The sequence below is a fragment of the Betta splendens genome, chromosome 4 (assembly GCF_900634795.4).
Source record: "Betta splendens chromosome 4, fBetSpl5.4, whole genome shotgun sequence".
NCBI classification, from domain to species: Eukaryota; Metazoa; Chordata; class Actinopteri; order Anabantiformes; family Osphronemidae; genus Betta; species Betta splendens.
Window position 1 is genome coordinate 22,611,708 of NC_040884.2, and position 26,309 is coordinate 22,638,016.

The 26,309-nt window shown below is 45.0% G+C and overlaps 3 protein-coding genes across 11 annotated transcripts; all 3 read left to right on the plus strand.

Moving 5' to 3' along the window:
- The first annotated feature begins 668 nt into the window (after positions 1-668).
- Positions 669-4,759, plus strand: eif1axb (eukaryotic translation initiation factor 1A X-linked b). The gene is made up of 7 exons (XM_029147111.3): positions 669-826; positions 1,459-1,542; positions 2,312-2,415; positions 2,591-2,641; positions 3,027-3,108; positions 3,386-3,477; positions 3,602-4,759. Exons 1-7 carry the CDS (start codon positions 811-813, stop codon positions 3,605-3,607), a joined length of 435 nt encoding a protein of 144 aa, XP_029002944.1. The 5' UTR covers positions 669-810; the 3' UTR covers positions 3,608-4,759.
- Positions 4,760-5,814: 1,055 nt separating this feature from the next.
- LOC114853307 (MAP7 domain-containing protein 2-like) lies at positions 5,815-19,364 on the plus strand. 7 transcript variants are annotated; one of them, XM_029146535.2, is made up of 17 exons: positions 5,815-6,052; positions 7,087-7,170; positions 7,262-7,312; positions 7,644-7,804; positions 10,290-10,437; positions 11,736-11,876; positions 13,180-13,269; positions 13,375-13,469; positions 14,166-14,239; positions 14,341-14,549; positions 14,623-14,761; positions 14,838-15,018; positions 15,095-15,199; positions 15,273-15,342; positions 16,386-16,521; positions 16,722-17,017; positions 17,206-19,364. In XM_029146535.2, exons 1-16 carry the CDS (start codon positions 6,046-6,048, stop codon positions 17,011-17,013), a joined length of 1,983 nt encoding a protein of 660 aa, XP_029002368.1. In that variant the 5' UTR covers positions 5,815-6,045; the 3' UTR covers positions 17,014-17,017; positions 17,206-19,364. The 7 variants fall into 7 exon arrangements, with proteins under 7 accessions (XP_029002368.1, XP_040926198.1, XP_029002369.1 ...); XM_041070264.1 differs by having other exon boundaries at positions 5,816-6,052; positions 16,743-17,017; XM_029146536.2 differs by having other exon boundaries at positions 5,818-6,052; positions 15,273-15,336.
- A 227-nt stretch (positions 19,365-19,591) lies between these two features.
- zgc:112982 (uncharacterized protein LOC503771 homolog) lies at positions 19,592-26,153 on the plus strand. Of its 3 annotated transcripts, none has more exons than XM_041070263.2 (11): positions 19,592-19,716; positions 20,192-20,236; positions 20,374-21,030; positions 21,448-22,254; positions 24,363-24,487; positions 24,604-24,724; positions 24,822-24,894; positions 25,022-25,158; positions 25,243-25,342; positions 25,419-25,512; positions 25,819-26,153. In XM_041070263.2, exons 1-11 carry the CDS (start codon positions 19,607-19,609, stop codon positions 25,830-25,832), a joined length of 2,283 nt encoding a protein of 760 aa, XP_040926197.1. In that variant the 5' UTR covers positions 19,592-19,606; the 3' UTR covers positions 25,833-26,153. The 3 variants fall into 3 exon arrangements, with proteins under 3 accessions (XP_040926197.1, XP_040926196.1, XP_029002366.1); XM_041070262.2 differs by having other exon boundaries at positions 24,363-24,532; positions 25,819-26,031; XM_029146533.3 differs by having other exon boundaries at positions 19,621-19,813; positions 24,363-24,532; positions 25,819-26,031.
- Positions 26,154-26,309: the final 156 nt, after the last annotated feature.

Below are 26,309 nucleotides of genomic sequence, written 5' to 3' on the forward strand. Positions count from 1 at the left end.
ACATTTAAGAATGGATTATTCCGAAACAATGCGTTAAAATGGGTTGATATTTGCTGTGGTAGTAGTCTATGAAGTACTAAGTAGTACAGTAAGGAATAACTCTCTACTACTTTGAGGAACTCACTTTATTTAAAGCCAAGTTTTGGAATAAAGGCCAATTGTGTTTTTATACATTTCATCAGTAAGTCTTTGCAAACATACACAGTAAATTCCATAATTTCTAAAATATTGCAGTTTACAGTATGTTTCCTTAATACGAAAGCTCTAATATCATCTCTGCTGTTTACTAGATTGAGTTTCTCCTGTCTTCTCTGCAATCGCAAAACTACACCAATAAGTTCTTCATACGCATCCACTCAAACGAAAAGAAAAATACTAGACTAACTTTTTTTTGCTTTTCCTTATACATAGCCTCACATAATTTGTTTAAATTTACAATAATTTACCGAAACTGGAAGTTAGGGGCCTGATTATAAAGAATTATTATGTTGTTCTAATATAAATGCTATTGAATAAAAATCATACATATTTGTTTAGCAATTTGTTACACCTACATTACCTTGTTTAAGTAACTGCTCTTACCTATAAATATTTACAGTTGACCTTCGTCTTTGTCACGTTCACCCGTTACAATAAAGGTTTTAGAATATGTACAAACGTATTGGCCTGCGCATGCGCAGAATGACAGCGCCTCAGCGGTGACTAGCTAGTTTCTTGTCAGAGCTTTTTCCCAACGATTGTAAACAGTTGCTGTTTAACAGGTATTGGTTTCTGGCAAGCAGGGTTTAGGCGACCAAGGCGTGAAAGAATATGCCCAAAAACAAAGGTAAGAGACGAAGGAAGATGGTGAGGAAGATTTGTGCCGCTTGTTTTAATTGTCTCTGTCCGATAGAGCCCGCCGTAAAGACACACGCAGTGAAAACGTGACAACGAGAAGCTAATGCTAGTTAGCGCAACCAATTTACCGCAGCAGTTAGCTAGTTAGCAATGCCCGAAGCTAACTTGGCCACTAAACAAGAATATCACAGAGATGATAATGATTGCAGTCTAGTCAGCACTCAGCTGCTCTGCGATGTGTGCGTTCATTGTCAGCTTGCTAGCAGTTCCTCTGCTAACTGACCCAGTTAACTAGCTAGCCGCTATCAAGTTAAACCCCACCCGGTTTGGCCTCTAACATCTGCCACATTATTTCACCTATTATAACGCGAAGTAACCCCGAATACTATAAGGCAAGAGACCTAAATGCTGACAACGTTAAGTATCTACGTTATTATTTAGAACATTTCTGAATGCTTGGCTTTGTTAGCTACAGTTCCTGTTATTCCTTGTGCGCAACAGTTTCAACAGTAAGTGATACATACTCATCTAAAATAACTGGTATGCTAGTTCCGGTTTGGACAGTTTTGGACTTTCGACATTATTTGGGTTAGCGCTTAACTGCTTTCTTTTTGTCCACAGGTAAAGGAGGTAAGAATCGGCGACGTGGAAAGAATGAAAATGAGTCTGAGAAGAGAGAGCTGGTGTTCAAAGAGGATGGACAGGGTCAGTGCTCTAAACACTGTGTACAGTTTTACAATCTATTGTGTTGAGCTTGTTCTTCAGACATTTGAAGGTATCTGTAGTTTGACAGAACAGTGGATCCAGTTTTCTGTAAAACTATGTAATTATTAGATGTAGTGTGAAAAGGTCAGTGATCATTTAATGTCTGGTATAAAACTGCAGTAATGTATTTTCCTTTGATCAAACTTGAGCTATGATTTTAGTGAAAATCCATATTTAGAAAAGTAAAATATTAGAATATTTCAAAGAATAATTTTTGGGCATCAGAACAATGCAGAGATAAAAGCCAACAATGGATGTGGACCAGCAACACAAAACGCATCACATGCAGAAAGAATATTTCCAACCTGCAGTGGGAATTATTGCTGTCACCAGATGGTTATATATCAGGCTGCACTTATAAACAAGGGGGTCATGATTCAACTGCAGTGATCAGTGCTGCCAGAATTCCTAATGGGTGGAAGTGAGTGCCCTTTTGGAGGAGGCTTTGCTCATTCGAGAGAGACCTTTGATTGTGAAGGCTACACTTAATGCTCAAAGTCCAGTTTCTCAATGTGACACGTCAAAAATGTGTCATGTCATTTCACCTAATGTGATAACAGAACCTTACTGTTGGGGGGAAATCATATTGGAATTTTGTGAAATTATCAGAAACTGCATCAACTCATTGTGGTAAACTTTGTCCCACTTTCATATTCGAAACTTGTGTTGCTGAGTTAACTGAGACCGGTTATATTGTCTTGTTTCCCAGAATATGCTCAGGTGATTAAAATGTTGGGGAACGGACGACTGGAAGCCATGTGCTTCGATGGAACCAAGCGGCTTTGCCACATCAGGGGAAAACTCCGGAAAAAGGTAGGGAGGCCCCGGCCTTCCTCATACACTTTTTGCCCACCATCCCACACAGGAGACCCCCTGATGTAATGCTGAGTCGACATGTTGTCAGGGGGTCTGTCCGTTAGTGAGGGCCACAGGGTAAAGCGTGTTACTGTGGACACTGGGTGATCACTGCTGTTTAATTCTTCTCCAGGTTTGGATTAACACGTCGGACATCATCCTGGTTGGACTGAGAGATTACCAGGTGGGTAGGTCACTCACTGGGGGCATTTCAAATGTTTAGGTGCATTGATGGGCAGGAAGAGTGAGACTTAAGCAATGCATATCAATTTTTTTTTCAAGTGGTAAGTTTTTCAGTCTTTTTATATTTCTGGCTTTTATGTTTATTTATATCATTTTAGCTAAAAAGAGAGATAAAATTATTACAAGAGTCTAAAATAAACGGGGCAACATCAACCCACAGTTTTTGTCAAAGCAACTGAGACCTTGATGAGGTATTTGTATAAGTTAACATTGTGTTGGCCGCTACGTACGATCATTTCAGATCTACAGCAAATGGTTTAAGGATGCTCCCTGAACATTTAAACTGAAACATCCCCTCTCATTCCACCACATAACTTCTGTTTCAGGACAACAAGGCTGACGTTATCCTCAAGTACAACGCAGACGAGGCTCGCAGTTTGAAGGCCTACGGAGAGCTGCCAGAACACGGTGAGTTACTGTGTCATAACTATTCAGTCCAAGAACAGGCACCACTGTAGTGAAATGTTGTGAAAAGTAAATGTTTTCTAAAGCTACACACTGTTTATTCATCTCAGAAATAAACAAATGAAACTAGTGGACCAGGATTTTCTTCTTTCTTATTGCTAATGCAAATGTTAACAGTTGCTTGACTAGTATTTTAAAGTCATTTGCATTGGCATAGGAAACATCCTGGTTTTAAATGTATAGTGTTTGCTTTTGTAACAATTCTCTCCTCTTCTTACAGCCAAAATCAACGAGACGGACACCTTCGGGCCTGGGGACGATGATGAGATCCAGTTTGATGACATTGGCGATGATGATGAGGACATTGATGATGTAAGTTCCTGTCCTTTTTATATGTCGTAACGTATAAACTTTGCTTTAGGGAGGCAACATGAGGAAACTGAGCAAAAATACAAACTGACAGAACAAAAGTCAATAATTCTCATTTCTGTTCCAGATCTAAAGACCTACTACATGAGGGGGAAGGTGGGATTTACTAGAGATGCTCCGATTGGAATATTTTGAGCCACACCAATAAATATTTTTTATTGAGATCAGCCTAAGCCAGTTTGTTTAAATGTATTCCATTTCGTTTAGCATCAGCAGACGTCTTTGGTGTTTGGAGAAGTGCATTTCACACAGCTGTAAACATAACATCAGTACGATGAGTTTGTTAATATGGATGAAATTGTGTAGCTGCTTTAGTAACGGACGATGCAGCAAATGTAGGTTGATTACCAGCATCCTGTTACTGTGAATGTCTGGACCATTGATAGTTTTTTTTTTTTTTTTCTAACATCAACAGATTTGCCGTCTCATTTGACTTTTTTTTTTTCCACTGCATTGTCCAAACACTCATTTGTTGTTTTGTAGAGGCTCAGGCCATTACTATTACTGCAAAATATCTCAAGTTAATGCATCATCTTTTAAAATGTATTTATATTGATTTCACACTATGTGGAATTTAGCAACAGGTAAAGAATCTGTGGATTCGCCAATAAAAAGATAAACCCTTTGTGCTTTTTCTTTTGCAGTCTGTATCATTGTAGTTGTAGTTTGGCTGCTTACTAGTGACAGAAGTACATAACACTGAGTATGGCTCCAGCTTTGGTTTTTCATTTTGTTAACATCTTATTCCACTGGCAGTGCATTACTGTGAAGTGTCTCATTTAGAACTATTTAGAACACGGCCCGCGGAACCAGAGCCAGTCCCGCTCCATCGACTCTAGTGATCACTCAAATGTGTTTCTGTTCCCTCCCCTTGTTTGTTTGCTGTTTGTTTCTGTGCTCTCTTTTGAACTATTCGCTGCTTGATCGTTCTGTGGCTTCAACACGCAGTGAACCATGGCCTGGTCGGCCAATTTGTGTCACATTAGACCAGCGGTTCCCAAACGTCACCACCACAGAGACACACACCAGTAAAACCTCACAACAGAACAGATTCTCTGAACCTCTATAAAGTCTAAGTGATATATAAAGTACATACATCTATTTTCTCCCCCCTCACTTTGGGAACCACTGCTCTAGACCACCTGAGGCCTAATGCTGTAACTGAATTAATACAAATGTACTATGATGATTGAAGGCTGGGTTTCCAATAAAGATCTTAACTCCACTGACCTGGTGGTTCTTCATTGTCTGATGCTCTTTCTGTCCCCGTCAGAGGGTGGCGACAATGAGCTAATATAAAAGGAACTGTGAGCAGTTTGACTGTTAATGGTTACAGACCATAGTGCATTTTTTACAGCTCTTCAACAGTTTCCTCATTGGGATCAATCATACCTTGTCATTGCCAGGGTCTGATCTCTATATCTGTACCAGATACTTAACTGTGACATTTAGTTTAGATTTTATTGGCCTCTTCAAACGAGATCAAGTTCAGTTTAAAGATGCCACAGGTGAAGCAAATTCGCTCAGGAATTATATTATTTTAGGTTTTATTCACAGGGAAAGATACAGATTGTAAATTATTTGATTGTTTGCTGCAGTGACGTCACCTTGTATTACAGGATGTACAGCATCAATTTGAATTTTTTTACATTACTAACAGCAGCCTGAAATAGTGTTTTCAAATAAACCCAGACATCAATAAAACACCACACAAATAACCGTACGTTGTTTTTACTATCTGTGTGTAACGTGACGACTTCTCCGCACGTTCCTGCCACCGTGTGCGAGAGCAGACCGGAAGCTGCGCTGACCCATATTCTGACCAAGTCAACAACAGCCAGCCGCTGTTTGCCGTACCAGTGACGTCACTGCGCCGCCGGGGCTCTCCAGTGACCGGCACGTGCGCTCCGACACGAGCGAGTTTATGAGTCCGAGCGAAGCCACGTGAAGGGTAGTGGGAGGTCCCATGTTTAGGTTCAACACAGAATTTATATTAATATGTAGTAAAGCTTTTGATTTTCCTTGCAGTCGTCTTTATTCCCTCCTCACCATTCCTATTAGAAGAACACCTGGTTGCTAGGCGACGCATTACAGCGTGCGTGGTTTACGGCGCATCAATATGTAAATTAGCCAAGTGTGAAAATTTAAAAGCAGCCAGAACAAACTGAAGACTCAATGAAGCACCATGTATTTTCGATGTGAATACAGCTGTATTTTTAGAAAGACGTTTAACAAGCTAAATTGTAATTTCGCTAGCATATGAGCATATGAACAGCGATATGACAGAGGTCAGGGGTCACGTCCCGCAGCATCACAGACACTGACGCTAGCTCGCAGCTTATCGATGCTCTCGCCCTCCTCTGCGTCCTGAACGTCAGCTCCTCCGCCACTAGAACCATATTCTCCTCCGTTATTTTTACCGAGTCATTGTATCCGCTTCACGCGCCTTCAGCTGCGGATCCGACGGTTGCTTTTGCTGGAAATACTCGACGACGGACGCGTCTGTGTGCGATGACAGGTGAGGACAGAGACTGGGTTAATGCACGTTATTGCGGCACCAGCTCATTTAGAAGAACACACAAGCTTTGCTTTGCTGGCACATATTGATTTCTGTGAATATCCGTTGACACAGGCGCTGCCTGTTCAGTGAGCTTCAGTCCGAGACTGTCTTGTGCTTATTCTCATATTTCATATAATAATGCGATTATGACGGCAGTAAGTTAAAACACTGGTGTACATGTATCTGGATGTGGCTCGTCCGTCTGTTACATATTCATGCCGATCAGGACCAAGAGTCAAGAAGATACAAAAATACAAAAATGTCACACGTCATATATACAGATGTTTATTCACCAGCACAAGCAGCTGATAGAAAACCATTTATAAACGATATACTGTAAATGTGTATTATAGCAATTATTGCTGCTTTTCTATAAATAGTTGTAGGTGGTGTTTGGTTATTTGCCCAGTTTTCTGACTAACAGGCTGACTGCAAAACCTTTTTCAGGATATTCATTACATCATGCGATATATACATACATGTGAACAGCTTTTTTACATCACATACTTGAAAAAATTAACATGTTACATCCTAAAATGTGCGATTCAGCTAAATATCTGCATGTGATGTAATCCCTACTGAAGAAAGCTCAGTCAGACCCTTGAGACACTTGAGTCTTAACTCGGATTTGCATGTATTTGCATATATAATGACTTTGTGTGGACAGTATTAAGCCGTCTCCTGTGTCGATCAGTAGTTGCCCTTTGGTTGCTTGCATGTCAGGTTGACAGATTGGGAGGTAAACCAGAGCAGGAGAGAGGGTTACACTCAGGGGGTCCTGCACTGACACCTGACCCCAGCGGCTGAATGGTGACTGACAGGAGACTCACAGCATTCAGACGCGTGTGTGCGGCTGCTAGTTGTGGAGTGGCTTCATCCATATGGACAATTGTACGGGTTGCGTTCTACACACTGGCTTTAGGTCGTTAGCTGTATTTGCCTCCTGGCCAGTGTCGTATGAATCACTTCTGACTCTTGTCTCCAAAACGCAGCTCTGGTGCCTCCTCCTGCTTCACTGCTGCCTAGTAGGCATGCATCTCCTTTACGATCACCATCCAATCATAGAAGCCCTACAGGTAAACTTTAAACCAGAGTTTGTTCTCACGAAGCTAAATAAAGATACAAGATATTATAAGTTGAATATTTTTTCCCTTTATTTGTTTGAAGGCTCCCATTTGCATTTAGCAAACGAACAGGAGGACAGTGAGAAGATGCAAGGTATGAGTGACTGTCCAGCTGGAAGAGCTTTGTGCTCAGCTGTCACTAGCACACACGTAATAGATGTAGGTGCATTTAACAACACACCTACTGTAAATAGCATTAAAAGTTCAGCAATTTTTAGCAATAAATGTAACCAGAGAGAAATAAAGAACAGAAGCTACAGTGACTACACTGTTATTGATACAGTAGCTGTTGTTATTCACATGCAGTGAAATTAAAGCAGGCACAACAATCTACAAAATGCATGAGAACAAAATGTATTTCAGCAGACAGTACACCGTAATGGTCCTTAGCAGCATATGCTAAGCGACGCCTCCCTCGTGTTCAGGGCTGTCTGAGGTGCTGCGTGATAAGGAGCGCCGTGTGCAGCAGCAGCTGGAGCGATGCGCCGAGGAGCGAGGGCGGAAGATGGAGGAGCAGAGGAGGAAGGAGCAGCGGCGCCGGGCGGCAGCTGAGGAGAAGAGACGGCAGCAGCAGGGGGCAGAGAAGGTCAGAGGTCACAGCACGCTGACCATGCAGCCGCCGCGTGGCCGCGGCTTTTTCACATGTTGATATATTCACTAAGTTAGAATTCACAAAAAACTCTTTATACAGATCAATCAAATCTGTCTGCATCTGATTTAAACCATTCTAGTGAAACAGTAACATAATGTCTGTGCTATGTAAAATCCCAGGATAATATCACAGCTCCTTTTTCCACCAGTGATGCCTTTCTCTTTTTTCCTTCTCACCCTCCCATCGTGCTTCTCTTCTAACACTGAATTAATGGTGTCGATCCATAAAGGCTCAGTGCTTTTCCAGCTGTTTTCAGGCTGAACCACAGTTTAGGGGAATAGTTTGTAATTAATGCAGAAGCGCTAATGACTTTCTGTCGGCCGGCCAATTGTGCGTGTTCAGCTGGAACATGAAGAGTTTCAGTTGTTCTCTTCAACAAACTGGAGGCCATAAAAACTCTCTGCATTAAAATCTGTTCCTCTACCTGCTTCATGTGGTCCAATGTGGCTGATGGTTCACTTTCTGTCTTAGTGGATGTTTCTGTGGATCAGTTCTCTGTGTTTAGGGTGAACCTATCTTGTCTCCATTTTGTCTTGTGGGCATAAGTTTGCATGTACAGTGCATTAAATGTTGAAATGCTGAGTGGCAGCTACAGGGTTAACGCGGCAGCGCTGCACAGAGGCGTCTCCATCGATGCTCAGAGAGGAGGGGGTCTGCTCAGCCATGACCGATGCCCCTCCCTCCTCCACACTCGCATGCGTAACCTAATGACATAATGATCGGTCAGTCTCACAGGACGATGGCGTCACCGCTGTCGTGTTCCTGGAACGGACAGCGTTAACACCCATCACCTCAAAGCAAAGAGACACTACAATCTGCGATGACGTGCAAAATGTTTTATAATTACTTAATACAGGATTTACAACTCTAGTCTGTTGTTGGTTCATTTAGGCATTATTTTAATTCGTCCCAATAATTTGTTCCAATGTTGCTTCAAATCTCTTGACCAATAAATAGTCAAAAATTCTGCATTCTGCTCTTCAGACCCGGCTGATGTCTTTGCATCCGAATATTTTACGCTAACATGGTCTTATGCATCACAGTTTCACGGAGCTTGTGCTGATGTCTTCATACATGTGCAGCAGTAACTCATCATGTTTGAGATGCTGGATTACAGTAAATGACAAACTAATTAAGCTCCTGTAACTTGTGTTATCTAGGCTGTTAAAACATTTCTATGTAATTAAGCATCTGCTTGAGAGCATTTAGTTATTGATAATAGCTAAATTATTTCATTATCATTTATTTGAGTCAGGGACATTTGCTTAGTAATTTGTGTCATTTACACAGTGTCCCTGATAAATGACGCTGATGCATTTAATGGTAACGTTTCCTGTGGTTCAGCTGGGTTGTTGTTTTTCATCGTGTTCGTGTCGGGTAACGTTCTGGAGTCCTGGGTCAGGACGTCTGCTCAGCCTCCCTGCCTTTTTTCTGTCTTTGTCCTTCTTTGATCTAACATCCGTATCTGTTTCCGTTTCCACCACACCCTCCCTCCCTCGCTCAGCATCTCTGCAACCTCCCCCTCTCCCTTTAAATTCTTCTTCTTCACTTAGAATCCCCCCTCCCCTCTCCTCCCTCCTGCAGTTTGTGCGTGACTTTGCATGCACCTTCAGCACCACCAGCCACCCACACACACATACACAAAATGCTGAGGCTAATGCATAGGTAATACTCTAGAGCAGTGTATACGTTGCTTTATATTGGGAAGTGATTCTATTTGCATCTGCAGTCTTCTCAGCACACCAACACAATAATAGTAGATATATAATGTATCTAATATATAATAACCGTGGATTTAGTTGTTAATAGAAAAGCTGAGTAGACAAACAGTTGAAATTAAAACATCATCAGCAGTTTTATATTTTTATATTAATGGAACAGTTTTATAAACCCAAGGCGAAATGCATCCAGTATGTTCAGTAATTAATGGACCTTCTGTTTGTATAGAGGCATGTGTATGTGCGTGTCTTCATGCATATACATGTGGAGGGTGATGGGTTGTGTTCTGTCCCCTCCCGCCTGTTGTGTGAAATAGATTCAGTCATTAAAGAGAAAGAGAAAGAGAGAGAGAGAGAGAGAGAGAGAGAGAGAGAGAGAGAGAGAGAGAGGTAGAGAGAGAGAGAGAGAGGCAGGGTGGGGTATGAGGAAGGAGGGGGAGAGAGAGAGGGAATCAGTGCTACCTAGACACAGAGAGAGCGAGCTGCTGTATTATGTATCACTGAGTGACAGAGGAGCCAGAACCTGAATGCTGGTGGCCGCCGGCAGACCGCCATCAGACGACACAGGGGCGAGGCTGCCGCGGGTAGATGCGGTAACCATGGCGCAGCCGTCTCCGAGCGCATCACCAGGCGTTCGTCGTCGTAGCGATGGCTCAGTGAGAGAATGTCTGTTCTTCCCTGTTTCTGAACGCAACGAGCAGGAGCGGCTGGAGGCCCTGGTACGCAGGAGAGCTGGAGGTGCAGAAAGGCGAGGAGGAGGGGGAGGAGTGGCCGGAGGAGAGGCTCGCGACCACCTGGATAACAGGCCCAAACGCTGGACGTGGGGAGGACCGCCTGACGGAGTGGAGGGTGAGTGTGATGGGAGCTGATTGTTGATGAGGTGCTGGGAAAAAGGAAGGAGAAGGATGATGTCATGTGGAGGGTTGGTTTGTGATGCACAACAAGGGAGAACACACGGGTGGATACAGATGGGGGCTGGGATGATGGGAAGGAGAGACGGGGGTGTCAGGGGAGGAGGTCTGGAGGTCAGAGGAGAAAAGAAGAGGGGGTGGGGGTTAAACCAGGGTACGGATGGAAAAGGGTGTGGAGGCTGCAATGCAGGAGCTGCTCAGCGCTTTGTCTGAGGCTCTGAGGCTGTCGGACAGTTGTGGTGTTATGTGGCGCTATAAATGGGCCACAGGTGTGTGTGTGTGTGTGTGTGTGTGTGTGTGTGTGTGTGTGTGTGTGTGTGTGTGTGTGTGTGTGTGTGTGTGTGTGTGTGTGACTGCCGTGTTGGTTCGCTGGGGGACCAGTCTAATTCCAGCAGGAGTTACACATCTAACCTTGAGCACAACAAGGCCACACACATAAACAGGCCCAGCGTGACGTGAGGCTGCTCCAGCGTCTGTCGCTCTTATTTACGCCGCCTCCATGTTCTCGTTTCTACCTCCTTCCTGCTCGGCCCAGGAACCTGTCGTGCATTTATAATAGCATGAATTATTTACAATACCTGAGTGGAGCCGGCTGGTACCGACCTGGAATCAGGGTCCGTCCAGCAGCGCGTCTGGCTCCGGCCCCCGCTGGTAGAGAAGCTGCTCTGGGATCTGTGAGGCCCAGCAGGAGCCGCGCTGCAGCAGAGACGGCTGCACTGGAGCAGCGAGCAGCTTTCTATAGAGCAAATAATGAACACGGAGGGAGCTGGTTAGCCAGTAATTAGCTTGGATGCTATACCGTCGCTTACTGAGCTGCTGGGGTTGAAGGTGTGACGTCACCGATCCTCAGCCATGGTGAGTGTTTAGCTGCGACGGCTGTGAACAGTTGAGAGGATGATTCCAGCTGACGCTCCGTTCACTGTAGGAACCTCCACATGCTCTGCTTTAGCTTGTCTGTTCTCCCTGCTTTTAGAAGCGTTTTATCCAGCATGATGTCCATGTTTATTATGGGTTAAAAACAGCAAAGGCTTCAGGTCCGTTGGAAGCTGACGCCATGATGTCGGTGTCGTCCGTAGTGAAACACGGTGTTTTACGATGCAGAAGCAGAACCGGTGGCTCCTCGTGTTTATCTGCATGTCTGTGTTGGACCCTGTTCGCTGTGTTCTGGTGGATCAGCTGTGTTTGAAGGGTGTGAGTGTGTAACGCTTGGCCTTCTTCGCTTCACTTGCTGCCCAGGTGACCCTAAGACCCCACCCCGCCCTGCCATTGGCTCTGCTCAGCCCAATGAGCTTCCTGCTGCTTCCAGCGCCAGCCGACCCCGTAACGGTACAGACCATGACTCTGTGTGTGCCCCTCATGCCGCTTCGCCGCCACCGGGTCCGTGTCGCCTGCAGCTCTTCCTCTGTCTGCATGTGTGTGCTGCTTGTTCTGCCATCCTGCTGTGTGTTTGTTCTATACGTCTTCATTTGGTCCTGGTGAGGTTTGCCTCCCCGTTATTCAGCTCATCTCTTTTGCCTTTCCAACCTGTTTCCTTGTTGTTTCTACAGGTTCAATAGCAGCTTCCCCCTCTGGGTGCTCACAGGGGTTGTAGTTGTTGATAGATTAGTTTCAAAAGAATTACTGATGTTTCATTTACTGCAGTGCTGATGAATGGAGCAGGAAGCTGGAGAGGCCCTGTGCCCTCCACCTCTGCCTGTGTTATATTTGTGTCTGTGTGCGTCTACATGTTCTTGTGCTGAGCAGACAGAGCAGCATTAGTGCTGTTGTGTCCATGCGCCCCTGATGCTTTAGTCTGGTTTAGCCTCTACACACTACCACACCCTCACTGCTATCACGACAAAGGCCTGGCCCACTTCCTGTCTGCCTGGCCCAGGGCCGTGGTTAGTGATGCATACATGTGATTCTCAGCAGGGAACCCGGTCGAAAACACCCCGCTCCCATACACACACTCTGGAGCACCCCTCAGCAATCTGGAAAACCTATTAGACACACACACACACACACACACACACACACACACACACACACACACACACACACACACACACACACACACACACACACGAACACACACACACACACACACACACACACACACACACACACACACACACACACACACACACACACACACACACACACACAGCCCTGCTGTCCTTTATTTTATCTTTCCTGTACTATCGTTCATACGTTTGTGTACCTTTCATCGTTAGGTGCTGGGGTTGAACCTTCAGTACTCAGACCTACAGACTGAGCAATGTGCCAATAGTATTTTTATCATTTCGCAGCCACTAACATATTTCTAAGCACAGACACATTATCCAGACTGTTAGACTATCGTGTGTAGATGTCTTTGCTAGGAACCCTCCTCCTCTGCAGTGGCTTCCTCTGTATCATCATCCTCCATTTCGTGATGAAGCAGTTTGTTTCAGGGAGCAGTTCCTCATCTCTCTGTTCTGCTGCTTCATTTCTGTCTTACATCACAAGGTTAATTCATGCAGTGTCCTGCATGGCTCATCGATCAGCAGAATTCTTTTCTGCCTGAGCTGGCAGTTCTGTGTTTGTGGTGTGACGGGTGTTTGTTTTGGGATCAGGATGGCTGCTGACCACGTTCGTGGCGTTTACATCGAGGACCGTCATTCTATCGCTGACTTGTTGTTTTTCATTTGTTTTCAATCAGTGGTTGACTTCCTGTCTCCACCAGCCATGGATTCACCAATGAGCAAGCAGCTCTCCAGCTCGTCAGCAGCCCTCCACTCCCCAGACAGAGGTGAGGCTTTCGCTGTGACACACACGTCCATCAGTGTGTTTTAATTTATCTGTGCGAGTGTGTTGGCGCGTGACCCATTAGTGTCTTATGTGTCCCATGGAATAGCTTCCCCCAACAACCACAAACCCTACAGAAGTTCCTCCAACCGTAGGAGCACTGCTGGAATGCCCGAGGAGATGTCCAAAGCCAAAACACCCACGGTAAGCCCTCATACTCGCACCACACCCTGGAGTCTGGGCTTAAATACCTCAACCTCAGCTCAACGTATCTAAGATAAACACAAACTAACCTGAAACAGCAAACAGAAACTGCAAAAAGCTTTGCAGCCTCAAGGTGAGTTTTGTTTTGTCAGCAGAGAACAAGACAATTTAATAAACAACTGTAACTATATTAGATTTAAAATATCAATATTCCAGACACAAAACCTGGTTAGATTAATATAAATCAAGTCTTGTCCATTTTCTCTTTTTATTATTGGCAGGATTTTCTAGGTTGCTTTCATCCTCAACATTTTTTGAATAAACTGCCACAAGCTGGAAAACACAGTTGAGTTATATAGTTTATATGTACCTAAAAATTGATCACGCAACAGACTACACATATTGCTCAGGCTTCGTTCTATCTGTATGAACTGTGAACCACTTAATAAATTGTGCTTTTTCATGAGGCTAAAGATCGACTTAGTGTCAGGCTGTCAGAAGGATGAGGACGTCTCAGAGCTGATCATATCGTCTTACAGCAGATAGAATCATCTTTAATAATTAATGCTGGACAGTAGTTGGTGATTAATGACAGGAAGCTGTGAAATCAGCTTTAGTCTCCCCCAGTAAATGTCAGCCTAACAAAACCTGCTAAAAGTGTTTGCGATGTGACTATTAATGGATTAATATTTGCAGGGAGACACTCCAAACACACCGGTCCGCAGTTCTTCCTTCAGGGCCAACAGTAAGGGCCCCGCCACGCCCAAACGGTGAGAATTCATGTCCCTCCAACAGTGAAACAGACCTGCGGGTCTGGACCACTGGATCATAGTCCATCCGATTCTGACTCAGTTCTGCTTTGTGTTCTCAGAGTGAGGTCGTCCAAGAATCGTGCCCAGTCTCCTTGCTCCCCTGGCCAGTATCCCCCATCCCCACTGCGACACAGAGCCACCACCCCGGGCAGCGATGACAAGGGCTACGCTGAGGTCAAAGGGCACGGCACCCTGGAGAGGAAACCCACCAAACCAGAACCTTCAGACAGAAAGATTCCCAAATCCACCAGCAGAGAGCTGACTGCAGGTAAACACAGCGTGTCATTTACATGAGGTCCAGGATGCTGTTGCGTCCCATATTGAACCTTCTGTGTCCCCAGAGTCTCCAGGAACACCCACAGGCAGGAGTGTTGGTGGGACAATGGACGCTGAGGAGGCCTCCAGGGTTCTGGCAGAGAGGAGACGACTGGCCCGAATGCAGAAGGAGCAGGAGGAGAAACAGCGGCAGGAGATGGAGAGGCATGTGCTTAGAAATATAGAAGTACACAGGCTATGCAGAGATCAGAAGAGTTAAAACCCTAATGTGTTTCTGCAGGCTGAGAGCCGAGGAGGAGCAGAGGAGCCAGCAGGAAGCGAGAGAGCGACAGGAGAGAGCAGCGAGACAGGCCGAGGAGGACAGACTGAGGCGTGAGGTGGAGAGGAGGAGCAAGGAGGAGGAAGAGAGGCGACAGAAGGAGCAGCGATGGAAGGACATGCAGGACCAGCTGGACAGAGAGGTCGGCTTTCACCAATGTCCTTTTATTTCAATGAGAGAGAGTCAAACGGACAAACGGTGTCACTGCTGCGTTTCAGAGGGAGGAGGCCTTCCTGCGAGCCCAGAGAGAAGCTGAGAGGAAGCGGCAGGAGAGGGAGCAGCTGCACATGCAGGAGGAGCAGGAGAGGCTGCAGCGGAAGAAGGTCCTCAGACGTGACGATTGGTTCGATCTGCAGTCACCAGTGAACATAACACTCACAGTGTGTGCTTTTTCAGAGAATCGAGGAGATTATGAAACGAACACGGAAGAGTGAAGTTGAGCCTCTGTCCGGAGCCTCAGGTGAAGGTTCAGAACATTTACATAGTTTTTTTATTGTATTTCCTGTGTCTCGGCTGCTGCTTCCTTTTATTTTTCTCACCGTCTTTGCACAACCAGCGGTTTCTTTCTTCACTGTAATTAGTGAAGTGAGTGAGCTCCTGCAGCGTGACTCAGCAGGGCTGGACTGGCAGGCGACACCGCCTCCTGATGGTTATTGGCAGTAAGACCCCAAACACTGCAGCTGTGTGGTGGAAATTTTGGAATAAAGGCAGATGAGAGAGTTGTCCTTTTGTGCGATTTTTTGAAATAATAAAGAAAATAAAAATAATGAGGAAAGCAAATCAAAAACATGGATGTTGATCGTGCACATCAACAAACCAAAAACCAGCTGGGGAGATCAGTGCACACACCACGAAGGTGTGATGCAAACGATCCTCAAGTTGTTTCTGCCTTTTAACCTCTCCATCTGAAAAAGGTGAAACGTATGCATCTCATACCTGTCACCGTGTGTGGAGATGTTTACACTCTTACACTTGCATTGCTGACATCCAACTATCTGTAAGAAAGGAGCACCAAGTCTCAACAGAGACACAACTCCCCGGCCTTGGGTTTGGGAGCTAGAGTTGAGAGTCTTTCAGGCAGAGACAACCATTGAACAATGTAGGTGAAATGTCAAATACATACAGTAAGACAAAACATAAGTATTAATAATATATAATATTAATTGCAGAATATAAGTCATAAATCATATAACAACTGCATAGAAATAAGGAAGAAACTATTTTTCCCATAACAGCTGAACTCTACGAACCCCCCTGGTCCACACCGCTGTGGGTTCATCAGCACAGTGTCTGCAGGGGCCGAGTCAGATCATTTCAGTGTGTTTGCATGGAGTTAGCTGGAGTTAGTTAAACAGTAAACTGTATGCATTTAACCAGTACCTTACTACTATGGAGATCATTGCTGGGTAGTTTTCCCTACCCTAAATCAAGAGTATAGCTTGATGGAAACCTCCATCCTGGATTCTTTTACATCACCTATGGTGTTTAATAACTTTCTGCCCTTCACAGTGTCTGACATGAGAGCAGAGGCTTTGGACGAGGACGCTGCGACTCCTGCTGAAGCGCCTGTTATCATGCTGGGACCCTTGGAGCATAAGAGCTGTATGGACGAGCTGTCTGATGGAGTCCAATCCATGGACGTCAGGTGACACGTCTTGGTTTTTCTGTGATTTCAGTAACGCTGCAACTGTTTCTGCAGTATTTCCAGATGAACGTTTAATGGACCAAGCAGTCAAATAATCAACGAGCCTTTTTAAATTTTCCATGATGATGGAACAATGTTTTAATGCTGCCGCTGTGCTAATAATTCAAATATTGTGTCTCTGTGGTCGTTGTTTCTTTAAGCTCTCCGTCTGTCTCCATCAGTCCAGTGTCCAGAGACGAGCAGGCAAGCGCTCATGAGTTTTCACCGGTTACTGATGGACCAGACGGCTGCCCCCTGGAGCAGCTGATAGACCTGGATGCCTCGGGTCAAGGACAGAGACCAGGTGGAGATACACCCCCTTACCCCAAGCTGCAGGCCGGCAGCGGGGTCGGAGACCTCAACAAGAACCTGCTGATTCATGGGTACAGTGCTGCCTCCGAATCGTCTGCGCTCCTCCACAGCGTCGGCCCGAGGAAACTGGACGTCCAGTAATCAGGTAGAGACGCTCCCCCTCTATTCATCACTACCAGCCTCAGCACCATGTGACTTACTAAAACCTTACTAAAAACTACCCAGGAAATGCAGGCAGCGCCTCTGAGTCTTTAAGGCCAGTGATCAGATGATGGTGTGAGCAGCTCTCTGCGGGCGCCCTTAACCAGTTTCACGCTCCTTTCTCTGTTTTAGGGCCTTTTTGCAGAGCTGGCAGATTGACTAGAAACGGGAACCAGGAGAAATCGAGGAAATCATCACCACCTCCATCTGCAACAGCCGCCACCGACTTTACAAGGATCAACTGCTGAACATTTGAATTGTTCTCTGTGTTAACAAACCACACGCTTCACGGTTCAGCTGGACACATTCTGAGGCAATACAAGTGGCTTCCTTCAGCTGCTGACGTCATTATGATACAGAAGAGAAGCATTCCCAGCCAAACAGCTGCACACTTAGGTTCAGTGGTATTCTTCTAAAACTTAACCCAAATCTAAAATTCTGTTCATGTAATGAAACGTCCAGGCTTAAGCACTGAAACCAATTAGGGTCAAAGTCAGTTCAAGGCTTTACACATTAACCCACTTCTTAACCCACGTAGATTACACAACCCCCTGAAACCTGTTCATGTTGTTGCCGGTGCTGTCGCTCAGCCGCATCGTTATCACTGCTGCTTTATCTTGTTATTGCTTTTGTAAAACTGTAAATAGACGCGACTGATGGTGGAGGCTGTCAGCGCACAGAGGCAGCAGCTCTGTAGTCGTGGACCTGGAGGGAAGCGTAGAGCAGACACTGTTGTGAACCCCGTGTAGCGTCGTTGGTGAGGAGTAGCTAGTTTCTCTCTATCTCGTCAGTGTTTCCGATGGTTGCTGTGTGCCGGCTGTAGGTTTCCTGCCATCCTAATGCTGGAGGAAACCATCAACAGCTAATGTTATAACCCTGCTGTTGACATGTAACACTTAGCCTGTTGCTCTGTGCTGCTCATCACTTGACTGACGGTTTGTGGTCGAGCAGGAAGAAAACCTGGGCAGACAAAGGGTAAAATATATAAATGTCCTGTGTTTTTATGTGCAGGTCAGGAAATGTGAATGTGTGTATTTGCTTGGCACTGACTGGAACTAAGCGGACTGCAGATTATATTGTGCACTTCAATAGTTCAATTGTTTTAACACTTACTTTTCTGAAGGCGCTTATGTCCACTTCAGCTCACTTCCCCAGGTAAAATATAACTATAGACTCTCACCACCTCGCAGCCCATCACCTCTGAGGCCTTAACCTCTGTGCAGCCGATATTCCCCGTAACACATGTCATCTGCTTTTCCTTCAGTCTGCATGTGCTGCTGAACGATCCAGGACTTGCACAAACAGCTGCATCTTGTAAGGTGGCCTGATACACAGACCCTCAGAGGCCTCGAAGCCTCCATAAGCACTGTGAAATGCTGAGGGAAGAAGTCCAGATGCCACTGCTGAACCCAAACACCCGCAAAACCAACTGTAAAAACACTCCATCACTACATCAGCTCTGTGTTTTTCATTCTAAGCGTTAAGGTCAACCCAGCAGGTAATATGGATCAGAAAGTGTCACTGTGTCTGTTTGATTTAAGCCCCTACCTGATCTGGTGTTGTGTCTGTCACTGTTGTTGTAGAAACGTTACTGAACTGCTTTAGTTATTCTGTTACTGCAAACCTTTAATCGTAGAATGTAAACACCTGACCTCAGTGTATATTCTGCACCTTTATATAAATCTGGACATATGAACAAGAGCAACGGTTCAATAGGGGCCAACAGCACAAAGACAACAGGATGCAGATGTAAAGTGAGTTCTGACAGAATGCTCCTTCATCGTGTTTTAAAGCAACAAACTTTATACTAATGACTCCTGCAACTTACAGGATCTTACGTTTCACTGCTTTGTTCTTTTCACATTAGCTCATTATTCTGGTTTCTGCTTAAACTCGCTGTACGAGGGTCTCCTGCCTCCCCTCATGTATGAATTAAAAACAAAGGAAACAATGTTTAACCTAATATTACTGAAACTCTGTGACACTGCAGCTTGGTGGAATATATCATTGTAGATGTGGTGCATGGAAACTGCTAAAACACAATAAACTTCATCAAGCCATGTGTGTGAGTGAGCTGGATAAATAAACAGATGTATAATAAAAATGAAAAACAAATCCTCTTGGTTGCAGATTAAAGGAAAACGAATATTTGGTCTTAACATTCATAGGAAATAATGAGGTATGGAATGACAAATGTAGTGTAGCCTAATGCAGCCACTTTTATTTATCACTGTATGTCCCTGTGTGTTAACATAATGCTGCACTGAATTAAAACTGATCTGCAAATGTGAGCAAGTGTTGACACTTTGTTTTGCACCTGAGCGCAGCTGCAACACCTGCGGGAATTTACTTCAGTTTTGCAGCGAGTGAAATGAAATATATCCTGGTTTTAATATAAAGAACTGAGAGAGGTTAAGGTTACGTTTATTTTTTTCTGCACAGTGAACCTAGTGCTTCAAGTAGTACCATTTAGTACTAGCAGAGCATTCAACTTACTCTGAAAAACCTTTGGCGGAAAGGGTTTTATTCTGAAATGCCAGAAATAGTAAGTGTTCTTGGACATTTGCCGAGGAGATGCTACCTTAACATCAGCGCAGCCATTTTCCTGGCCTTGGAAGGAAGGCTCCACACGTCGAAGCTACTGTATTGTTACCGGTTGTGATTGATTGTTGTGTTTCGTTGCGTTTGTGGTCGTTGTCGTTTCGTTAGCCGCGCTGCCTGTCGTGTGTCCGGATAAAAGGTAAGACGGCTGCGTTACGTTAGCTGCTAGCTTAGCTAGCACATGCATAGACCGCTTTATTAAACGTTAACGGTTCTAGAGTAAAGTTTATTTGTAAATATTTGCGGCGGCTGATCTAAAGGCCTTGATCCACATGAGTTACTTCCCCTCCGGGACCAGAACTCGCCTAAACAAGCGTCTTCGTCATGCGCTCGCCGTACGCTGTCCCGTGGTCTCTTTGGGGCTCGGGTCTGATCTATTCGTCACAGACTGACAGACACATGTTCAGTTTGTCCAGTTGAAAGCCTCGTGTTGTGATAAGCGCGTGCACAGACTAGACTAGGTAATCAAGAGAACAGTTCCTGTTTAACAACACTTACAGTGCTTCTTTTCTTTAAGGTTGACAGCAATGTCGAGACCGCGGTCGCGATCTCCACGTTCCAGGTAAGACTGACTCCTTGTCCCACAGCTTTTGTGGACCGTCATAACTAGCATTTACAGTGCAGCTGCTGGTTTACTGGATTTTTTTTTGTGATATAGTACAAACTCATATAGTACTCATATTTTTTATCTCCTTTCAGGAGGTTACTTTGGGAGAAACTTGGCTTTGACCCCCACAGAGCTGGGGTTGCACAGGACAGGAGCCACCGCTTCAGACAACCTCCTGAAGAGCAGTTCTTTAAGGACCCCTTCAGGGAAGACCGTTTTCGAGAGGGCCAGAGAAGATCCCCTTATTTTACAGAAGAACGTCCATTTAGGAATCCTAATCCTTCAAAGGAGGAAGAGTTTCATCACCGGCGGGATGTGGTGGGCCATGATGACCGAAGGTGTTCTCCAGTGGGTGGCACAGGAGGAGAACGGCACAGAGGAGGCTTCAGAGAACAACTTCAGAGTTTTAAAACCAGGGGGCGGCGCCCCTTCTCAGCTATGAGGCTGGATAGGGAAAGATCACCATCAACCACACAGTCTCATTCAGACTACCAACAAAGAAGGATGGAGATGGGATGGAGGAGAGAAGAGCAGGAAACAGGTGGAGGGAGGTTCAGAGACATCATTCCTGGTGCCGCGTTGGATGACAGAAGAGGGGCAACAGGTAGGGAAAGACAAGGAAGTTGGAAAGCACAAGGTCCTAACGGAGACAGACGATGGGAAGGATCACATCAGAAAGAATCCCTCTCTGAGAGAAACCCTCCTCCTAAAAGACAAAGAAGAGATGTGAATGGCACCAATCATCTTGGGTAAATTTGAAACAAAATGCTTTGCAGCACACAAAGGAAACGAAATGCACAGGATTCCGGTCTTTCGCTTTTTCTTTCATAGAGCAAAACCTCAGGTTTTTTATCTCATCATACATTGTTTTTTTGTAATAGAAAGCAATAGTTCTGATCAATATTGCATTAAGTCTTTCATGCCAAATTCTTCTGCTACAGTAAATCTTATACAGTTCATACATATTGCAGTTGTTTTGGAGATTAGTTTTAACGGTGGTAGTAGTAGTTCATTCGTTTCTCAAAAGTAGTTGAGAAACAAATGAACACACATTAATAGGTAACACATACTTTTATCTATATCAACACATTTAAGTGAAGCATTTCAAGTCTCAGTGGTTCCATGTGTCTTTGTTGAACCATGTCGCCTCCTCTATGCCGCTACAGGTACAGGAATGAGGAAAACTTTGGGGAGAGGCGTTACTCGTTGGACACACCCAGAGATGGGTTTGTAGGAGAGCGTCAGAGAAGCCATCCTCACATTGACATTAGGAAGAAGGAGCCCCTTGTCATTGATCATGACCATGGCATCACCAATAGCAGAGTGCTGCCACGATGGGCGCAATATGAAGAACGCAGGGACTGTGACCCTAACGTAGATCTTCAGCGAAATCCCAGAATAATGGGCACTTCACAGGAACTTCTCAAATCATCAAACCACAGGTTGGATGGTCAGGAAGAAAAAAGAAGATTCCATAGTCAAGATAATTTCAAGGATGCCAACTATCTCAAAACCAGGAGGAGCCCTGTGCATCAAGAAAGACAAAACCCTGAGAGACATGATAATCGAGATGGTCCCACAAACCAGAAGAGGAGGACTGGTCCCCAACCAGCAGGAGAGAAGCTGAATTATGGACACGATGGAAGGACTGGACGGGCCAGGAGTCAACCCCGTTTTCAGCAGGGACGCCAAGCTCCTCCTCATGAAGAGCAAACATCAGGATACCGATCCTTGAGGGAGGATCCGGGGCCGGGGCAAGGCCGTCACTGGGAAGAAGACCAAAGACATCAACACTGGGAACATGATGGGTCTGAAAGTGTGGACCGACACCAACAGAGAAGTGATTTGGAACCTAAACTGCCTCATCAAAGGCAGCGTGGATGGAACGACCAGAAAATGGATACGATGACCGTCGTAACGGAGGAAACTCTGACTGTCAAAGTGGACATGAGCCAACCGGTAAAACAAAACAGGTAGGGTTGTTTTTCTACTCGCATTATTGGGGGTGAGGGGTGAAAGTTCACACTTCCTTTTCCAAATCCACGAACGTGAAGCATGGAGCATTTGACATGGACAAGATCATGGAGAGCACTTTGAATCAGCCGATCTCCGGCTGGATGTGGTTGATGTGGAACCAACCCTTTTCATTTACGGGGAATGTCTTCGCTGGTTTTTCTTCACTGTCTAATATAAGGCGCTGCTGGTACAACCTTTTACTCAATCATACTCCTCATTGGATCAAGACGCATCGTCTTCTACATTCTTCAAGGGAATCCTCAAACTTAACTAGATCGAAATATGGACCAAACATGCTCAACCCCTCGTACACATGCGTCACTGGAGTAGAGCTTCTGGTTGGTTTGAGGACGGTGATGATGTGCTTAAACAAGTGGACTTCCAAGTGGGAATCACTTTTCCTTACAGTATTTGCAAAATACTCATTTGCATTTGTTTCAGAAGACATGAAAGAAGACACCAGACAACTGATTGGAAATGAAGACAAAATGAGGCGGAGCAGATCCACTTCTGTTGATGTTCACACAGTGGAGTCAAGGAGCACATTTTTTTCACAGCCTGAATTAACGGTTGTCATTGTCCGAGTCCTCTACAACAAATTTTGTCTCTACTAGTGGAGGAAGCTGAAAAGGAGAACCAAGTTGGTGAGGAGATGCTGCAGGTGCAGATGAATTAGAGAAGAATGGAGGATTCGGTGAATACTGCGGTTTGGTGACCTCGTTAGACCAACGTCTGTTATTGCTTTTTACCTAAAAGCTACTGCCACTTTCAAAGTATGTGACCTTCAAGTGGGATGAACTGCGTCCTCCGGTGGTTGGAAAAGGTGATGTTGGAGAACGGTGTAAAAGGGATCGCGTCTGTACCCGCGTCTACCTACAAATGTTTTAACCTTCTAATGTGATACATCATCTTGTTGACTCTGGTTGAAGAAACTAAACCCAACTCGTTATAATGGAGGAAGGGTCTGTGGGCTGTTTCAGATGGGATGTGAAGCTGTAGGCTTGATGGTTTGAGAGCGCTGCGGTTGATGTGCATCACTGAACTGTTAATCAGAACGTGTACACGTTGAAGGCTCAGGAGGACACGTGGGCTGCAGTGGATCTGCTCTTTGATCATGGCCTCCTTATGGAAGGAGGATTTGAGGCTTGTCCTGGAGGATCTGCCTTCAAGGACCCACTTGTGACTCGTCAAAGAACAGAACTTGTGATTCTGTTACTTGCCAGAGTAGCTGATAAGAAGAGGAAGTGGCCAATCACAGGTCTCCTTTTATCCTCTGGGTTCTCTGGATCAAAAACAGTAATGGAAAAGTTGTGGAGTGAAAAGTAAAATGTGAAATCATCCTCAACTACTAGCTTAAATGTCCACCGTCATGAATGTGACACGACACACAACTGGAGCAACGTCAGTGATCACAGAAGTAATGGAGCGTCATCACTGCTGGTAGAAGGTACAGCCATGAATCCACACTTGTCGGGAAGGATTCAACTCATCAAGGCAAATGTTGAGAAAGTAAAGGCTTGTATTAAACTAAAGACTTGAAAACAACAGAGCACCAATAATGACACAAACGCATCACTACAACAGAATGGAAACGTGAGTCGGTGGCACAGACGATTGAACCACAGCAGAGTGAGAGCCTCGCACCCTCTGCTCCTCTTCAGGACTCCTGATGTCCAGCTCTGACGAACCAGAGACACAAAGCCAAGTCCAAGAGTTAATGGATCCAACAAGAAAAGAAGTGTGAACTTTCACCACAGCTTCAACTCACCTCTGAACCCGAGGGTTGTCTCCTCTGGCTTTAACATCTCAGTTGATGTTTGAATGTTCATCAAATGATTTGTGTCATTGTTTTTGAAACGTAAGCGATACCAGGCTACACGTAGAATAGTTACTGTAATCTGTTAATGGAGCCATGAAAGGTAAGTGGTGGGTAAGTTACACGTTAGGTAAATACACTGTCATTAGTCACCTGGACTGACAGAAGAACTGTGTTTCAGTGAGGAACTTTTCACTGCCATGGGACGTTTCCACATCTTTCATCGTTCTTTCTGACCTTCCTCTGCAGCTCACTGTGCTACTCCTCAGACAGGCAGCTCTCTCTAGACTTGGTCAATGTTGGCCGTCAGCGCCTGGACTTCCTGCCCATTCTGGAGCACTCTGGGACCTACAGGGAGGCCGCCGCCCACACAGGTACCTTCGCCCAGGAAATCATCACCCTGGTGCATCAGGTCAAAGGTCAGCACAGCCTGAGGAAATCTAGTACATGCTAGTAACGCCTTCTAAGTGTCTGTTGTCTGCTTTTACAGAACAGTATTTCAAAGGCGACAGCATCACTCTGACAGAGCGATTCTCAGCTCCACAACAAGACTGCCTCCCTGAAGAAGAGACTGAGGAGTTGACGTTGAACAAGAGGTTCAGCACTAACCCGTGAGTGTGGAAATAAAATATCATTACTAATTTTGGGGATAAATATTTACCTCAACCTGATGGAATAATGAAGTGTTTTTAATGTGCTCTTCTTCAGAGGCTTCAGTTTAAATACAAGCTCTCTGCTTGATGTCGACATTCCTCTGTTCTCCAGACTTGGACCCGTACAGGTAAATTAACCTAAAGCATCTAAAGTGTTTAGCTGCTGATTTGCAAACTAAATCATAACATGGCAGTGTTTTATATGAATAATCATCTGTGAAGAACGAGTTAACATTAATGATAACGTGCCCACAGGATTTGAATCATCTGCCGGTGCGAGACCCAGGAGATTTGAGACACAACCTGGAGAAAAGGAGGCAGGAGAGACTCGAAGGTGTTAAAGTCACAATACAGGGGAGCAACATGTCACTGAGGGGACTGGACCCAGCCAGGTGAGTTTTCGGGACCTGGGCTGGGGCTAAGACGGAGGCCTAATGACTAAACCTATTTTGAACCTGTCTTCGTGTTCCTGTCAGTGAGCTGGAGTTCGACGACGAGGAGGATTTGGTGCCGATAGAGGATGAAGAAGTTTCCATCTTGCTCCAGGAGCAAAACAGGAGACAAGAAATCAACATGGTGAGCTTGACCTGAGTCTGATGGTGAAAGCCTGAAAGCTTTAAATTCCTAGTGAGTTATTAATGTTTGTTAACAGGCTCAGAGGAGAGCTGCTCCACACTTCCAGAGCAGAAACAACCGTGGCAGGAACCAGAGAGGAAAAATGAGACTGAGGAACAACAACTTCCCAGGTCCATTACGTGTGTTTGTCTAGGCCACTGCCACTCTGTAGTCACTGCTCGTCTCTGCATCATCATCCATGTGACACATTTAGATGTGTTGTGCAACCCCTGGCAGGTAGTTGGGCAGTGGAATGTTCCCTCTGACCTGCTGACACGCTAGCGTTTTAGGATCCCGCCCTCACACCGATCAGCTGCTAATCATACCCGAGCTCGTCCAGTCCCAGCTGCCTGCCTTCATACTCGCCACTGTTTATTTACTGACTCACCTTCTGACTCCGGAGGTTCTGATGTGTCTCATCTTTCTGCTTTTCCCAGGTCCTCACTGGTGATCGGACAGCGGAAAGGTATAAGTTACAGACTCTGATCGTTCCTGACAGATTACAGAGAAATGTTTTCTGGGTCCAAACTGTTGATTAACAGTGTTGACAGTGAACTTGATTTTTTGATTTTCTACTTTTTCTTTCCTCATGTTTTTTTAAAACTGTAGGATGATTGACATAAATAATAAATATAACTATTGATTCGTCATGAACAGCGTCTCTGTAGTGAAGCACACACTATTTATGGTTAAACTGCTTATTGATGATTAGTTACTTGTGTGGTTTTGTTTGCTTTATGGAGTTGCACCATTAAACCGGTTGAAACTAAAATGTCTCTCTGATTTTGTGATGGCATTTATATGTAATAAAAAGCTTCATCACAAAAACGGTCTGCGCTGTTGCTGTAAATGCACAGGCTTTAGCCTCCACTCAGCTGTGATGAAGCCTGAATCGTGTCAGGACAAGGACACAGGCTCAAGTCAACAA

What these genes read in the sequence shown, in the direction of transcription:
- eif1axb (XM_029147111.3), top strand. An exon ending in GGGGAAAACTCCGGAAAAAG is followed by an intron (nt 2,416 to 2,590) that starts GTAGGGAGGCCC and finishes ATTCTTCTCCAG; the next exon opens with GTTTGGATTAACACGTCGGA. An exon ending in TTGGACTGAGAGATTACCAG is followed by an intron (nt 2,642 to 3,026) that starts GTGGGTAGGTCA and finishes CTTCTGTTTCAG; the next exon opens with GACAACAAGGCTGACGTTAT.
- LOC114853307 (XM_029146535.2), top strand. An exon ending in GGACAGTGAGAAGATGCAAG is followed by an intron (nt 7,313 to 7,643) that starts GTATGAGTGACT and finishes CCTCGTGTTCAG; the next exon opens with GGCTGTCTGAGGTGCTGCGT. An exon ending in CAGCGGCAGGAGATGGAGAG is followed by an intron (nt 14,762 to 14,837) that starts GCATGTGCTTAG and finishes GTGTTTCTGCAG; the next exon opens with GCTGAGAGCCGAGGAGGAGC.
- zgc:112982 (XM_041070262.2), top strand. Translation starts at nt 19,607, where the DNA reads ATGCCAGAAATAGTAAGTGTTCTTGGACATTTGCCGAGGAGATGCTAC. An exon ending in CCTGGTGCATCAGGTCAAAG is followed by an intron (nt 24,533 to 24,603) that starts GTCAGCACAGCC and finishes CTGCTTTTACAG; the next exon opens with AACAGTATTTCAAAGGCGAC. An exon ending in CCAGACTTGGACCCGTACAG is followed by an intron (nt 24,895 to 25,021) that starts GTAAATTAACCT and finishes ACGTGCCCACAG; the next exon opens with GATTTGAATCATCTGCCGGT.